The sequence below is a fragment of the Otolemur garnettii genome, unplaced genomic scaffold (assembly GCF_000181295.1).
Source record: "Otolemur garnettii isolate 467f Iridium unplaced genomic scaffold, OtoGar3 scaffold00145, whole genome shotgun sequence".
Lineage (NCBI taxonomy): Eukaryota > Metazoa > Chordata > Mammalia > Primates > Galagidae > Otolemur > Otolemur garnettii.
The window spans coordinates 1,029,719-1,045,856 of record NW_003852540.1 but is presented as its reverse complement, the minus strand read 5'-3'; the positions used below and the strand labels follow the sequence as shown (position 1 = coordinate 1,045,856).

General features: G+C 38.2%; 1 protein-coding gene across 4 annotated transcripts in view; it reads left to right on the top strand.

Annotated features, from left to right (window-relative positions):
- Nucleotides 1-16,138, top strand: part of KIAA0753 (KIAA0753 ortholog) — a 65,413-nt gene that overhangs the window by 9,445 nt on the left and 39,830 nt on the right. For 3 of the 4 annotated variants that reach the window (XM_023518730.1, XM_023518729.1, XM_003799031.3), the window contains 5 exons: nucleotides 818-1,445; nucleotides 5,359-5,465; nucleotides 7,035-7,097; nucleotides 7,486-7,701; nucleotides 10,855-11,065. In XM_023518730.1, the coding sequence (XP_023374498.1) occupies nucleotides 818-1,445; nucleotides 5,359-5,465; nucleotides 7,035-7,097; nucleotides 7,486-7,701; nucleotides 10,855-11,065 (1,225 nt within the window). Of the gene's footprint in view, nucleotides 1-817; nucleotides 1,446-5,358; nucleotides 5,466-7,022; nucleotides 7,098-7,485; nucleotides 7,702-10,854; nucleotides 11,066-16,138 lie in introns of those variants that run through there. The other variant, XM_023518731.1, reaches the window with a different exon arrangement.

Below are 16,138 nucleotides of genomic sequence, written 5' to 3'. Positions count from 1 at the left end.
GCAGCCATCATTGTTGTTTGGAGGGCCCGGGCTGGGGATTCGAACCTGCCACCTTAGGTGTATGTGGCTGGCGCCTTAGCCGCTTGAGCCACAGGTGCCGAGCCCTAATATTTTGTTAAGGGTTTTTGCATCTGTGTTTATCAGTGATCTTGGCCTGTAGGTTTTCATTTTTTGTTGTGTCTTTGTTTGGTTTTGGTATCAGGGTGCTGTGGGCCTCATGGAATGAGTTTGGAAATGTTCCCTCCTTGATTTTTTTGGAGAAGTTTGAGTAGGGTCGGTATTACTTTAAATGTTTGATAGAATTCAGCAGTGATGCCACTGGGGTCCTGGACTTTTCTTAGATGGAAGACTTTTTATTATTGCTTCTCATTATTTGTTACTGGATTTCTTTATGGGTTAGTCTTGGTAGATTGGATGTGTGTGGGAATTTATGCATTTCTTCTAGTTTTTCCAATTTATTGGCGTATAGTTTATCATAGTAGTCCTAATGATCCTTGGAACCTGATATTTGGAAGCAGGATGAAAGTTTGTAACAGGGGAGTTGAGAGATTTACAGATTGCTGCTTCAAGTTTTTTGGGTTGACTTTTAGAGGATGGTTCCAGAAGATATTAAGAATGTAAGACTGTACCACAGAACCAGGGGTATGTGATGAATCACTTGTTTAGGAAAGTGGCCGGTTCTACCAGTGCAACAGAGAAATGCTCCTTAGCACTAAAACTCGGTAGGTGAAATTTTAGAAACTTGCCTATTGACATATACCAACTATGTAATATGTTATTTCTCTAATTTCTGCCTACTTTTATTTACTTTTTGAAGAACCAGCTGCAGTTTAATAGGAATGTTCCTACACATCCAAGCAACTTGGCAATCCGATATTCTTGCCCACATGCAATTAGAATTGAAAAACTGAAGCATTCGTACAATGAATCATACCATTGTAAAGATGCAGATTGTAGAGTCGATCCTGACCTATGCAGTTCTGTTTCATTTTCCGTCATATCAGAAGAGAGACTTAGCTATGCTGTGCACCTAGCCAAAAGAGATGTTAAACGAAGACAATTCGAAGAACGCATCAAGGAGCATCATCTTAGAATTCAGCCCCAAAACTCACAGAGATGTGGACATACTAAGTATAAACTATCTGACCACAGAGTGGAAAGGAAGGAATCAAAGAGTCAAGAAGTCTGTCAGTGCAGCCACCAGCCATCCAAAGTAGAAATCTCCAGCTCTGGTGCCCAGGTGTACCTGTACACGCCTCACCGAGGACATTCAAGTCTTACCATGCCAAATTCGCCACCCACCCGTGATCCAGGACTCTGTCAGCCCCATCCCGGGATAAGTGACCACAAAAACTTAAATGAACAGAAAAGCCTACTAGAAGTCCAGCGTCTTCAGAAAGAATTGAGCAGTTGTATCCACAAAATTGAAGAGGTAACTAAAAAAGGTGAGAAAAATTAGATTCTTCATTTTGACCTGATGTCATGAGTACAGGATAGTCCAAATGTGTTCTTTCAGGACTCCCGTACCCTACCACTAATTCCATTCCTTTCTTCTTTGTGTTGGTTCACTAAGATGTGAGCACTCATGATAGGACAGTAGGACTTGGAGTCTGGAGAGTTCTTTCTCCCAAGAGTCTATTCTGCCCTAGCGCCTACCAGCAGAGGTGCATGAAAGAGCTCCTTCACTGTAGGCTCACTCTGTATGTGCACTGAAAGAGGAGTTGCGGGAGCCGCCATCTGAACCTTAGGTACCTGCTGTTTGAACTTTAGGTCTCCTGGCATCTGAGTGTGAATTAATCTTGTAATGTTTTAATTCTTTTTCCAGTAGTCCTTCTGGCAAAATTCTTTTTAATTTTCTCAGAAAAAGAGCATACTGTATGCGTATTGTAGATAAACCAGTTCTCACTTGGGTATGTTTATTTTATTTATTTATTTATTTTAGGTTAATGTGAGAGTATAAACAACCAGGTCACAATATTTGAATTTGTTAGGTAGAGTCCCTCTTTTTGGGTACTGTTTATATGAGTACACACTAGTGACAAGGGACATTGTGGGTATATGTATGAAATATCTGACCACAGGGTAGAATAGAAAGAAAGGTATATAATATATTGTTTTCTATAATTCTTTGGTCTTCTCAGGGCTCTTGAATTTTCCTGGGGAGTAGAAGATTGATTCCATGTGGAAAATTTGGGCCACTATAGCTAATAAGTAGGGAATCAGGCTCAGTTTTCAGACTGCAAGGAGTAAAGTGTTAATCATCAAAAGGAACTATTGTGCTGGGATAGTACACAGTGTAGAATTTTCATTTGCATTTTAAATTTAATATATGCATATGTACATATGTGCATGTTACATAAAGAATTTAAGGTAACAAAGAAACACCTGTGATTGAACAAGATAAAAATATGTACATGAGGATAGTGTGGCATAGGAAAAACTTAGGAAAGGAAAAATATACAGTAGGGATAGTTATGTATGTGTTTCTGAGCTTCCTAGGAACCAGCTAAGGAGCGAACTGTCATCAGTTGCAGAATTAGAAAGTCGAAAATAGAAAAAACAATAGTGCAAGGAAAATAATTATTCCACATACTAAAGCCCGAAAGAAATTTCTCTTGTGGGTCTTTTTAAGGAGTCTGTTTGTGTGAGACAAGTGTGGTGCCTCGAGCTTACAATCCTAGCACTTTGGGAGGCTGAGCTCAGGAGTTTGAGACCAGTGTGAGCAAGAATAAGACCCTGTTTCTACTAAAAATAGAAAGAAAAACAAAAACGGGTAGGGTGTTGTGGTAACACTAGTGGTCTCAGCTACTTGGGAGGTTGAGACAAGAGGCTTTCTTGAGCCCAAGAGTTTGAGGTTGCTGTAAGCTATGACACCACGACACTCTACCCAGGATGACAGAGTGAGATTCTGTCTTAAAAACAAAATAAAACAGGTAGCACCTGTAGCTCACTGGGAGGGCATCAGTCACATACGAGGCTAGCCAGTTCAAGCCTGGACCGGGCCAGCTAAAACAACAATGACAATTGCAACAACAACAAAAAATAACTGGGCGGCGCCTGTGGCTCAGTGGGTAGGGTGCCCGCCCCATATACTGAGGGTGGTGAGTTCAGGCCCAGCCCAGCCAAACTGCAAGAAAGAAAATAGCCAGGCGTTGTGGCCGGCGCCTATAGTCCCAGGTACTCGGGAGGCTGAGGCAGGAGAATCGCCTAAGCCCAATAGTTGGAAGTTGCCGTGAGCTGTGTGACGCCATGGCAGTCTACCGAGGGCAATGGAGTGAGACTTTGTCTCTACAAAGAAAAAAAAAAAACAACTGGGTGTTGTGGTGGGCACCTGTAGTCTCAGCTACTTGGGAGTCTGAGGTAAGAGAATCACTTAAGCCCAAGAGTTTGAGGTTGCTGTGAGCTGTGATGGTATGGCACTCTACCCAGGGTGACAGTTTGAGACTCTGTCTCAAAAAAAAAAGAGAGAGAGAGAGAGATGGGCAGTGCCTGTGGCTCAAAGGAGTAGGGTACTGGCCCCATATGCTGGAAGTGGGGGGTTCAAACCCAGCCCCAGCCAAAAATCACAAAAAAAAAAAAAAAGAGCGAAAGAGAGAGAGAGAGGGGAAGAGAAAAAGAAAAAAAGGCTCGGCGCCTGTGGCTCAAGTGGCTAAGGCGCCAGCCACATACACCTAAGGTGGCGGGTTCGAATCCCCAGCCCGGGCCCGCCAAACAACAATGATGGCTGCAACAAAAAAATGGCCAGGCGTTGTGGCGGGCGCCTGTGGTCCCAGCTACTTGGGAGGCTGAGGCAGGAGACTCGCTTGAGCCCAGGAGTTGGAGGTTGCTGTGAGCACGGTGCCATGGCACTCTACCCAGGGGGATAGCTTGAGGCTCCGTCTCAAAAAAAAAAAGAGAAGAGAGTATGTTGTGTGGTATCATGAATAATGCAAAAAACATTCTGCTATAAAAATAACAAAAGTGGTATGGCTCGTTTCTCATAACATTCCTTAGTGTCAGTCTGCAGCAGGGCCCCGCCACATTTTGTGGACAGAAGCCATGGTGTTGCCAGGAGAGTGGCTTCAGGAGGCCCACTGTTCTGGTGATCAGTTCTAATATTAATGCAGGGGGACTTTTTGAGCAGACCTTTCAAACTCTCTGTGAGGGGAAAAACTGGTTATTTTGTTTTCTTTGTTTAAATTCTTAACATGTCTCAAATCAATACTTTGTAAACTAGAATGGAAATGTGACAAAAATGCCAAATTGCTTTAAAAGCATGTAAATATATACTTTGACTTTCTGCACGTATTTTGTGGTACTGGTAATAGCTTGCAACGGCCTCTAGCTGCAGGCTCCCTTTTCCATTGACCTAAGGTGCCCATTTGTGCTTCCCAAGTGCTGCTCTGTAGACTGGCTGCATCAGAATCCTTGGAAGGGGAGCAGCTAAAACCCCTGTCTGGGCTAGTTCCCATTTATATTCTTACAAGCTGTAAATCTGGACATTTTCCCCACTGTGCAACCCAAACAAGTGATGGAGATAATTTAGCCTGTAAGGCTCCCATGAGACTGCATGTACATAAACAACTCCTGACTTCAGAGTTTTGCCTTCTTCAAAACACCCTTATACTCTTTTCACTGCTTGATGTTTAAATTTATAAAATACACCTATCCTAATAAAATACTGCTTTTCTCTGATGTGTGTGTTAGAAATTTAATAGGAGAATTTGTTTGTATAAATGTCTTTGACAACCACAGGCTGGAAAGTGTGGATAGATTGCATCTCCCTCAGGCAATCCTCCAGAAACAATTTGTTTGAACGAATCTTTTGAAAATGTGGAACGCCAGTGTATACAGGATATGTTTCCTGTATATCCTGACAAATATATGAAGATTTTAGACATTCAAATAATTTTAAAACTTGCTATCTTAATGTGTTAGAGGAAAGATTTCTCTTTTGGATTCAAGATAAGAATGTGTAAAAATAATCTTACTAAACATAAAAATGGCCGATAAAGAGTTTTTGAAAAAAATAGAAAGCATAACAGATTTTGGCTCAATTTAAAGAATTTTTATAAAATAGCAAGAAATGCTTCACATTGAAATAGCTGTCCAGTGGGATTTGGTTTGGGGACTTCTGGCCTGGAGAGACGCCTGGTTATGTTAACATCTTCATGTCCCTCCTATCTCTGAGTCAGCACACAGTCCTACTCATTTCTAGTTTCTTGGCTGATAATAAGTGAAATTTTCTGTTATGACAACTTTATTTTTTTCTTAATAAAACGAGAGATCTTCAGCTTTATTATTTCTTTAAATTTTCATAAATGTAAGTTTTCATATATATGGTTTATAATCCACCTTCGTGGGGGAAAATATTTTCAGGCAGACTAGAAGCAGCTTTGGATCCAGATGAAGAACGTCGAATCCGTGTCAGGAGACAGGAGCAAGCTGTTCGTTCTGCCCGAATGCTCTACGTCCTCCAGCAGCAGGTGTGGAAAGCCCAGGAGAAGTGAGGCAGTCAGCCTTGTGCATTGCTTTCTTAGAAAATTTCAGTTTTCCTGTTGTCTCAGAAAGATTAGCATCAAAGTTACATGAATTCCTACAGATTTGTGAGGCTAAATTTCCTGAACACGTAAACAAATAATTCTTTTCTTTTTGTGATTTGTCTTTGTGTGTGTATGATGTGTGCATGGCTGAACTCCTTAAGCAGTGGTTCTTGACTTTTTGAAGTCATAGACTCTTGGACCCTAACATGACAGCACATGTTTTTGCTAGTAAGTCGAGTAGATCAGTTACCCCGAAACCCTTAGTCCCCAGTTATGAACCCTGGTCTTAGAGGAAAGGGACCTTGTTAGTTTCCCAGCTGTCTCATGTTTATAATGTATTATCAACCTTCCTAATGCTGCGACCCTTTAATACAGTTCCTCATGTTGTGGTGACCATATGCTTGGGAGGGGGGGTCACCACAACATGAGGAACTGTATTAAAGGGTCACAGCATTAGGAAGGTTGAGAACCACTGTATTAGAGGCTTAGTAAATAATAAGTAATTTGATTATTCTTTATTAAACATAAAGAATGAAGACTGATAAGTGTCTTTCAGGATACATTTAGTAGCTGATAAACAGGTATTTTCATTCTTTAGAGTGCAATGGATTTTTTTTCTTTATTTTTTGAGGTAGAATCCTACTCTTGTCACCCTAGGTAGAGTTCTGTGGCATCATAGCTCACAGCAACCTCAAACTCTTAGGCTCAGGTGATCCCCTGTCCTCAGCCTCCAGAGTAGCTGGGAGTACAGGCACTTGCCACAACACCTGGCTAATTTTTCTATTTTAAGTAGAGACAAGGTCTCACTCTTGCTCAGGCTAGTCTAGAACTCCTGGGCTCAGACAATCCACCCACCTCAGCCTTCCAGAGTACTGGGATTACAGGCGTGAGCCAACATGTTCAGATTGCGACAGATTTTTTAAAAAATGTTTGTTTCACCTAATTCCTTATTTAGTAAGCTTTTAGCTAGCTTCTAGTTATTCTGTGTTGGCCTTGTTGCTTAAATCAAAAACTGTACTTTTTTGTTTAAAATAATATGTCTGACTTAGATTTTGCTCTGTATTCTTTTTGGGTTCTATTTTAGTTCTTTATTCTACACTGCTGTCATTTAGAGATTGTTCTAAAAACATGAATCTTACCATGTTAGACCTCTGCTTAAAAGACTTCAGTGGCTCTCTGTAACTTTGAAGATGAAAGCTAAATTCTTTAGCATGTCACGTAAGACTTCATGCTCTGGTCCTCCTACCTTTCCAGAGTCACCTCCTCCTTCGTTCCATCATGTTAAATTCCTATTACATCGGGGACCAAGGGATGGAAGGTGAACACTGTGCTCTCTTCACCATCTTGACTGGAAACCAATAACTATTTTTTGGATGTGTGAAGAGACTTGTCTCATTTGCAAGTGATTTGAGTTAATAATGGTTATATTTGGACAAGGCAGGATATATCCCTTTCTACAAAAAAAATCAGTGAAAAGGTACAAAGTTTTCCTTTTTTTCCTTTACAAAACAGGTAAAAGAAATACAGGAAGAATTGGATAAATTGAGTCCACATAAAATTAAACACACTAAGAAGGTATGATGCAGTTAAGTTATCTATGATTACATTTCCCAGTATTTTGTTAGTATTGCGTGTGAGTTCTCTGCACTAATACTCTTTTCAGTGCTTGTAGAAACCATTAGTGAGAGAATAGCACTTCATTATTCTGAATATGGGGTTGCCCGAACATGTTCTGAAGAATATATATTGTTGTTGCTGCTGATATAAGACACTGAGAATAGGAAGGAAAAGACTTTGTCATTAGAAGACTTTAAATTTTACCATTCCTTTTACCATAAATAAGTTTTCACAATAGGAACCATTTTATGTAGAAAGAAGATACATTATTAATATTCTTAACGATCAGGTAGTATTCGGAAATTCTGAATTTTGAAATAACTTCTCACATCTTGTTTATTGCCAGTCGTGGGCAATGTCTAGGCTGGCAGCTGCCCATCGAGGAGCCATTCGAGCCTTACAGATGTTTGTCACTCAGTTTACTGACAGCGGGGAGCACCCAGTTCCTACTCGGTATAGGGAACTGGGCAGCCTTATCCGCCAGCTTTCACTTTGTTCTGCCAGGCTGGATGCTGATCCTTCTGTTCCTGACGTGGTTATAGATATTCTGCAACAAATTGAGGTATGAAATTGATTCCATTTTTTTGCTCAAAGTATATTGGAAGTAATGTTTACTATTGCCTAGTTTCATGAGGATTTATGCAGAACAAGACAAGACAACGCTCCTACCTAGTAGTAAATTAAATCTTTACAGGGGGCAGAAGAAACACTTCATTTTTATTTTATCCTTTTTACAGTCTAGTCTCTGTCTATATATGTATTTTATTTCTTTGAAAATTGGTGACTTGAGTATAAAACATATAACAACTTTAAACCGGTTCATTAATTAAATAGAATGTTCCATCCCCTGGCCATACCATTTAAGAAAGAATTTATTAGCAAAGAAAAGGAAAATAGTAAAGCATTCTTTTGTTTGTTTTTTTTTTTGGCCGGGGCTGGGTTTGAACCCACCACCTCCAGCATATGGGGCCAGCGCCCTACCCTTTTGAGCCACAGGCGCTGCCCCAAAGCATTCTTAAATTAGTGCTTAGATTAGAATATTAATGTTTAATCTAGATTGATTTTAGGAAAGAAGAAACACTTAAAGATACATTATCTAGAACCAAAGCCTCAAATCTTATTTTTTTTTGAGACAGACAGAGCCTCAAGCTGTCTCCCTGGGTAGAGTGCTGTGGCATCACAGCTCACAGCAGCCTCCAACTCCTGGGTTCAGGCGAGTCTCCTGCCTCAGCCTCCCAAGTAGCTGGGACCACAGGCACCCGCCACAACATCTGGCTATTTTTTGGTTGCAGCCATCATTGTTGTTTGGTGGTCCCGGGCTGGATTTGAACCCACCACCTTAGGTGTATATGGTTGGCGCCTTAGCCATTTGAGCCACAGGCGCCAAGCCCTCAAATCTTGAGATATAGCTAGAGACTTCTAGATATCACAGTTGGCATGTGCAAATCAGGAAAGGGTAGTGTTCTTAGTTCTCTTTGGTGACAAAGACAACAATAGCAGTAAGCTCTTAATTTTATAGTTCTCCAAAGTTTGCACTGTGTTACCACATAATATGCCATTTGATCCTTACTGTAGCAGTGTAATTTTTAGTTAGTTTTATTGCTGCTGTTTTGTAGACTGATTTTTTTTTTTTTAAAGAAGCAAACGTTAGTGAGATAACTCAAAAATTATTTTTTTTGGAGAGTTGGAAATCAAATTCTGGTCTTCTGACTTGCATGCCAGTTACTATTTCTACTACACTATATGTTATCATCCAGAAATAAAAGGTGATCTTCATTTAGCAGCGTAGTAAGCTGTTAGCTGTAGAATGATGGTATAGGGGAGAGAATTCTGGACTAAATGACATGCCAGCTGTGCCATTATTAACTAGCTCTTGGTGGTCTTTAGGGCCCTTCTATCTTTACAGTTCCATCACCAAAGAGAACTAAGAACACTACCCTTTCCTGATTTGCACATGCCAACTATGATATCTAGAAGTCTCTAGCTATATCTCAAGATTTGAGGGCATGGTGCCTGTGGCTCAAATGGCTAAGGCGCCAGCCATATACACCTAAGGTGGTGGGTTCGGAACTGGAAATATGAAGTCAAACACTTAAATGCACAAACTCATCCGAGAAAAAGTGCCACTTATCTCATTGCTAAATATCACTATGGTCTCCTTCAATGTATTCTCCATGGGAAACTATGCACCAACACCACTGCCTAATCCACCCTTTAAAGTCCTTTTTCTAGGACAAGTTCATGAACTTAATCGTCTGACCTCGTATGACAACAGCTCTGATGGCCATTCTAGAAAAAGAGTTCCAAAATTGGGTGAAGTGGGCGCTGGTGTTGGTCAGTGCATAGCTTCCCAAGGATAGTACTTTGAAGGTGACCATAGTGATATTCAGCAATGAGGTGTGTAGCACTTTTTCTTGGATGAGCTGGAGAACTTAAGTGTCCAACCTCATATGTTTATGAATTGCATTGGTTACCTTCATATATAGAACTAACTATCAGGAATGTTAATGTCAAATGCAGACCTCAGAACAGGCATCCTCAAACTACAGCCTGCCGGCCACGTGCGGCCCGCCTAGGACATTTATCCGGCCCGCTAGGTGTTTTTGCTGCCACTGCCTGTCCTGCTTAGCAGCCAACTCATCCCAGGGCCCACAATCCGGCCCTCCAGTGGTCTGAGGGATAGTGAACTGGCCTCCTGTTTAAAAAGTTTGAGGACCCCTGCCTCAGAACTGCAGGCAGCAGATTAAGTCATGTGATGCTTTTCAAACTTATTCTTAAAAACACTCATATGCCAAATTATTTAATTTAGACAACATATATTCATAATTTTAGAAAGGTTCTCAAAAGAGTGTTTAGTTCCTCTCCTACATTTTGAGTTTGAGCAAGAGTACCTTCAATATTTCATAAACAGAATGTTTATCTCCCCTACTTTTGAAACTATTAAATAGTGTAAGAAATTTATCTTTCTTGTTGCTATACTGTATCATTTCATAGCTTATTATCTTATTGCTTTATTATCATTTGAACTAACTCTCCCTGGCTATGTTAAGTTGTCCTTAATTTGTACTGACCACATGGAGACTGGACCCTCATTGCCTGGTAACAAGTTGCTGAGTACTTAATAGAGGATATGCCTTTTTTAGGAAGGAGGGACACAGATTTTCTACCATAATCGTGGTAGACAAGTAGTGAAAGCCACTGGACCGTCTAAGTTTCTGTTAGTTTATGAAAATGTATGTTAAATGTACTATGTTTGCTTAATCGAAAGGCTACTTGAGTTTAAAAGGTTTTTGTTGAAAATTAAAATGCTTTTAAAGCAATAGGATTATATTCTGAAGACTATAAGTTAATTTCTAAAATTACTTTCAAATGATTTTAAAAGCACTAGGATTAAATTCTGAAGACTATAAGTTAATTTTTAAAATGATTTTTAGAAGTACACATACAGATACTGCCAACTTGCCCCTTAGAAGTAGGATTTGGATGCCATTAAAGTAGTCAAATCCATTATTTTTTGCTAATGATTTTAGTGAGCTAAACATGTAAAAGAACTTACAGAAATTATTTTCACTAATTAATTAGATATCCTAAATAAGAACATTTTTAAATTGACATTTTGATAATCATTTCTCAGTAGTCCTTATTGTCAGTTTTATGATTAAAAGTCATACTTTTGTGAGGTAAACTAAGAGAATAATTGACTGTTTCATGGCAGGCTTTGGAATCTCTCCTGGAAAAGAAACTGTCACCAAAAAAGGTGAAGAAATGTTTCAGTGAAATTCAGAGTAGATTTCCTATTGGTAGCCAAAGGACATTAGAGAGATGGCCAAGTCCATCGCCAAAGAACAAGAGGAGACCCCTTGTAGCAAAGGAGACATTGCCACAGGAAGCAAGTCGACGTCCAGTGGCAAAGAAGCTTCTTGTTGGTATGTGTCTTAAAGTATTTACTGAGAGATATTTTATTCATTGAAAGTATCTGGGGTGTAACAGTTACTGCTTTGAGGAGAAAGTCAGGATTTAGAACCTAGATCATAACAGATGAACTTTATCTAGAATTAGTAAATAGCAACCAAGATGCTTCCTTTGGCAGGAGGCTGGAGTATTCTTCTGTAGAGGAAATCTGGGGAAAGTAAAATATACTTTTCCTGCATGGTAGCATTGGGGATATCCAAAATAAAATTCCCATAGAGTTAGAAGTTAGAACCCTACTTTTAAAAAAAGTTTATTATATTTTAATGATAGATAAATACATACACACTTGATATAAATGTTTTTGTTCACATAATAATAAATTCTTGTTATTCAAAGAAGTAGAATTGTTAGGTGATGTGAAGTACACATACAGATACTACCAACTTGCCCCTTAGAAATAGGTGTCTAATTATGTTTTGATTAACAGTAACATCAATATATATTTTCCCATATCCTCCTCAAGTACTTTATGTAGTAAAATTTAAAAAATTTTCCAGTCTTGGTGGAAAATGGTATCTTATTGTTTTACGTTGCATTTCCCTAATTCCTAGTGAGGGTTATTCTTTCTTCCCACATTCCTTAGGCTTGTTTTTTTCTCTTCTGTAAGTTGCCTGTGCATATCCTTAATTCATCTCCTTGCTGGATTCTGAGTCTTTTGTTTACGGATGTATAGACGTTCTTTATATATTTTATTTATACATAAAAAGGATCTTGACCTGTACTTGGTTTACATGTATTATAAATATTTTTCCTTGCTCAGTTTCTTATGATGTCTTTTTGGACACATAAATTTTAATTTCATGGGCAAATCATCTTACATATTTTAATATTTGATGAGGCAATTCTCCTCTCTGCTCTTTTTCACAATTCTGCTGATAGTCATTGCTCATCTTCCTGAGGAATGTAGAGTGAGCTTGTCAAGTTCCCTGAAAAATGCTGTTGGGATTTTGATTGGTATTGTACTGAGTTTATAATAACTGGAGGAGAAATGATGTCTTTACAGTGTGGAGCTTTCCCATCTATTTGTTCATCCTCCCTTTTTCATCCCATCAGTTGAAATTTATAATTTAACTTACGTAGATTTTATAAATTCCTTATTAGGCTTATTTCTAGACTTTATATTATAAAAATTATAAGGTTTTTATAGCTATTATGAGTGGGAAATTCTCTTATAATATTATGAAATTGGTTATTGCTACCTAAAGGAAAGCTTTTGGATTTGTAAATTGCTTTTTTGTCTGGCACCGTGCTGAAATCTTTTACTTGTTATGATACTGTGTTTTGTTCTTGGGCACACATTTGAACATTTCTGAAATTGGGATGTGTTCTTAATTGATAATAACTTAATAATTAATTGTAAAATTTAAAATTATAAACATTTTAAAGAACATTGAAAAATTCTGATTGGCTTGGCGCCTATACTCAGTAGTTAGGGTGCGGCCACATACACCTGGGCTGCTGGTGGGTTCCAACCTGGCCCAGGGCCTACTAAACAACAATGACAACTACAACGAACAACAACAACAACAAAATAGCCAGGCGTTGTGGCGAGTGCCTGTAGTCCCAGCTACTTTGGAAGCTGAGGCAAGAGAATCTTTTGTGCCCAAGAGTTTTGAGGTTGCTGTGAGCTGTGATGCCATGATATTCTACCCAGGGTGACATAGTGAGACTCTGTCTCAAAAAAAAAAAAGAAAAATTCTGACTGATGTATAATGATGTGTCTTATAGTTAATGTTTTAGTTTTAATGAAATATGGAATGTTGTAATTGTTTGGAATTTTTCTAGACAGATGAGATTGCCCATCCACGAAATTTGTTTTCCTTTTAATTGAAATAGAACATATAGGTAGAAAAGTATAACTATAGAAATTCATAGTTCAGTTCATTACCAGAAAACAAAGACATTTATATAACTACTATCTAAGTCAAGAAATTGGACATTACCAGCACCTAAGAAATTCTTGTTGGGCCTACCCCTTCTAATCTTTATCCATTCTTCTTTCCTAGATTATTGTTCTGATTTTTCTTTTTCTTTTTTTTTTTTTTTTTTTTTTTTTTTTGAGACAGAGTTTTACTATTCGCCCTCAGTAGAGTGCCATGGTGTCACAGCTCACAGCAACCTCAAACTCTTGGGCTTAAGAGATTCTCTTGCCTCAGCCTCCCAAGTAGCTAGGACTACAGGCTCCCACCATGATGCCTGGCTATTTTTTGGTTGCAGTTGTCATTGCTCTTTAGCTGGCCTGGGCTGGGTTTGAACCCATCACCCTTGGTGCATGTGGCTAGCACCGTAACCACTGTTACAGGTGCTAACCCTTACTGTTCTGATTTTTAATGCTATATTTTGGTTTTACCTGGCTTGAAACTTAGTAAAAATGGAATTACCCAATAGATATTCTTTGGGGACAGGTTTCTTTCTCTTAATGCTTTGTAAGATTCATCTGTTCTGTTTGTATAGCTGTGATTTGCGTTCATTGCTATATTCTGTTAAATAATTATATCCCAATTTATTCCATTGTTTAAATCACTGAGTTGTTTTCAGTGTTAGATGATTATAAAGAAAGTCATTCTGATTGTTCTTAATACATGTGTCTTGGTACATCTGTGCATATGTTTCTGTTGGGTATATTCCCAAGAGTATAATTGTTAGGTCATAGGATATGTGCTTGTCCAACTCTAGTAGATAAAGTTTTTTTCAAAGTATTTTTGTCATTTTATATTCCCATGAGCAGTGTAGGAGAACAGTTGCTCCACAACCTTGCCAGCACTTGTTATCAATAGTTTTTAAAATTTTAGCCACTTGGTCAATGTATAGATGTGTAATTTGGGTTCTAATTGACATTTTATGGATGGCTAATGGTATGAGCCCTTATTTATACTGTATTATAATTCTACTGTATTTATAGGCCATTTAGATGTCTTTTGTGAAGTGCCAGTTCAAATCTCTTGCTTTTCCTCCCTCTTTATCTCTTGTGATTCCCTTTCCCTTCCTTCCTTCTTCTCTCTCTCATTTCTTCTTTTTATTGATTAGTAGTTTTTTTAAGCAGAAGTATTTATATGGAACAGTTTTCAGTTGTATGTGTTGTAAATATCATAAAAATAAGATGTGGCTTGCTTTTAAATGTCTCAGTGGTATCTTTTGAAGCATAGAATTCTTAATTTCACTGTAGTTCAATTAATCAGTGTTTTCCTGTATATTTTTTGTTTTGTTTTATTTTTGTGTCTTAAGAAGCTTTTCCCTGTGCCACTGTTAAGAAGATGTTTTTCTGTGTTATTTCCTAGAAAAGTTTCATTTTTTTCCAGATAGGTATCCAGTTGACCTAGCACTATTTGTTGAAAAAGATTATTCTTTCCTCAAAGTGACATGCAGTGTCAGTTTTGTAATAGATCAAGTATCCACATGTGGGTCACTTTCTGGGCCCTCTGTTCTCTTCCTTTGATCTAATTACTGGTCCTTATGATAGTGCTATACTCTAATTATTCTAAGTTTTAATATCTAGTTAAACCGAATTTCTTACTTATTCAGCCACCATAGTATCTTGGCTAATCTTCACCCTTGGTATTTCTATAGAAATTTTGGAATCAGAATTTGTCAGTTTCCACTAAATCTCCTCCCCCTTTTCATACCCTCCAAAAAATCAAAAAATGACCTGTTGGAATTTTGATGGGGAATTGATATCTACAATATTGGATTTCCCAATCTTCCAGCAGAGTATATCCCTCCATTTATTAGGTTGACTTTCAATACTCTCAGTAATTTTTTTTTCTTTTTGAGACAAAGTCTCACTATGTTGCCCTTGGTAGAGTACTGTGGCATCACAGCTCACAGCAACCTCATACTCTTGGGCTTAAGCCAATCTCTTGCTTCAGCCTCTCGAGTAGCTGGGACTACAGGCGCCCACCACAAGACCTGGCTATTTGTTGCAGTTCGGCTGGGGCTAGGTTTGAGCCCACCACCCTTGGTATATGGGGCTGGCGCCCTACTCTCAGTAATTTTTATGTACGTATATATATATGCACGCACACCCACACTTACTGTGTACATATGGTGGTGTTCATCTTGCATTAGATTTATTTCTTGGTGTTGGTATTTTTAATAGTCTTATAAATTTGAAAAAAATTTAATTGGCAATGCTTATTATAGATCTACAGATATGTAATTGATATTTATTTTACATTTCGACCTTAGCAACCTTGCTAAGCTTATTTATATCTGATAATTTATGTAGGTTATTTTTGTTTGCTATGTATATAACATCATCTATATATAACTACTAGTTTCTTTCCCCCTTTATAATCTTAACATTTTTATTTTTTTTCCTCAGTTGTTTTTTGGGTTTGTTTACTTGATCTGTAGATAATTGATATAAAGATATGTTACGGTCCCTTGTGATACTCGAGACTTTCTTAATTTCTCATTACGTTTCTGTTAATTTTTTCTTTGTATCTTTTGAAGTTGTGTTGTTAGATGCATAATATAATAGTTCCTGACTTTTCAACTTTTTTGGTGGATTTAAATGCTGTTTTTTTATTGGTATTTCTGTTTGTTTTTTTTTTTTTTAAGAGACAGTGTCTCATCCTGTTGCCCAGGCTAGAGTGCCATGGCCCAAGCATAGCTCACTGTAATCTTAAACTCCTGGGCTCAAGTGATCCTCCCACATCAGCCTCCGAAATAGCTAGGACATAAGGTGTACGCAACCATAGCTAGCTAATTAAAAAAATTTTTTTCAATAGAGTTAGAATTTTATTATGCTGTTCAGGCTGGTCTTGGCCTCCTGGCCTCAAGTAATCCTCTTGCCTGGGCCTCCCCAAAGTGCTAGGCTTACAGTCATGAGCCACTGCACCTAGTCTATATGTTGTTATAAATATCTCTATGTCTTTTAAGGTCATTTGCTTTGGGTTCTATTTTGTCTGATATTAATAGTGCTTCATCTGCTTAATTTTTTGGCATTTTCCTGGTATAATATTTTTCATCCCTTTACATTCAGTCTTTTTTTTTTTTTTTTTGAGACAGATCCTCAAGCTATCCCC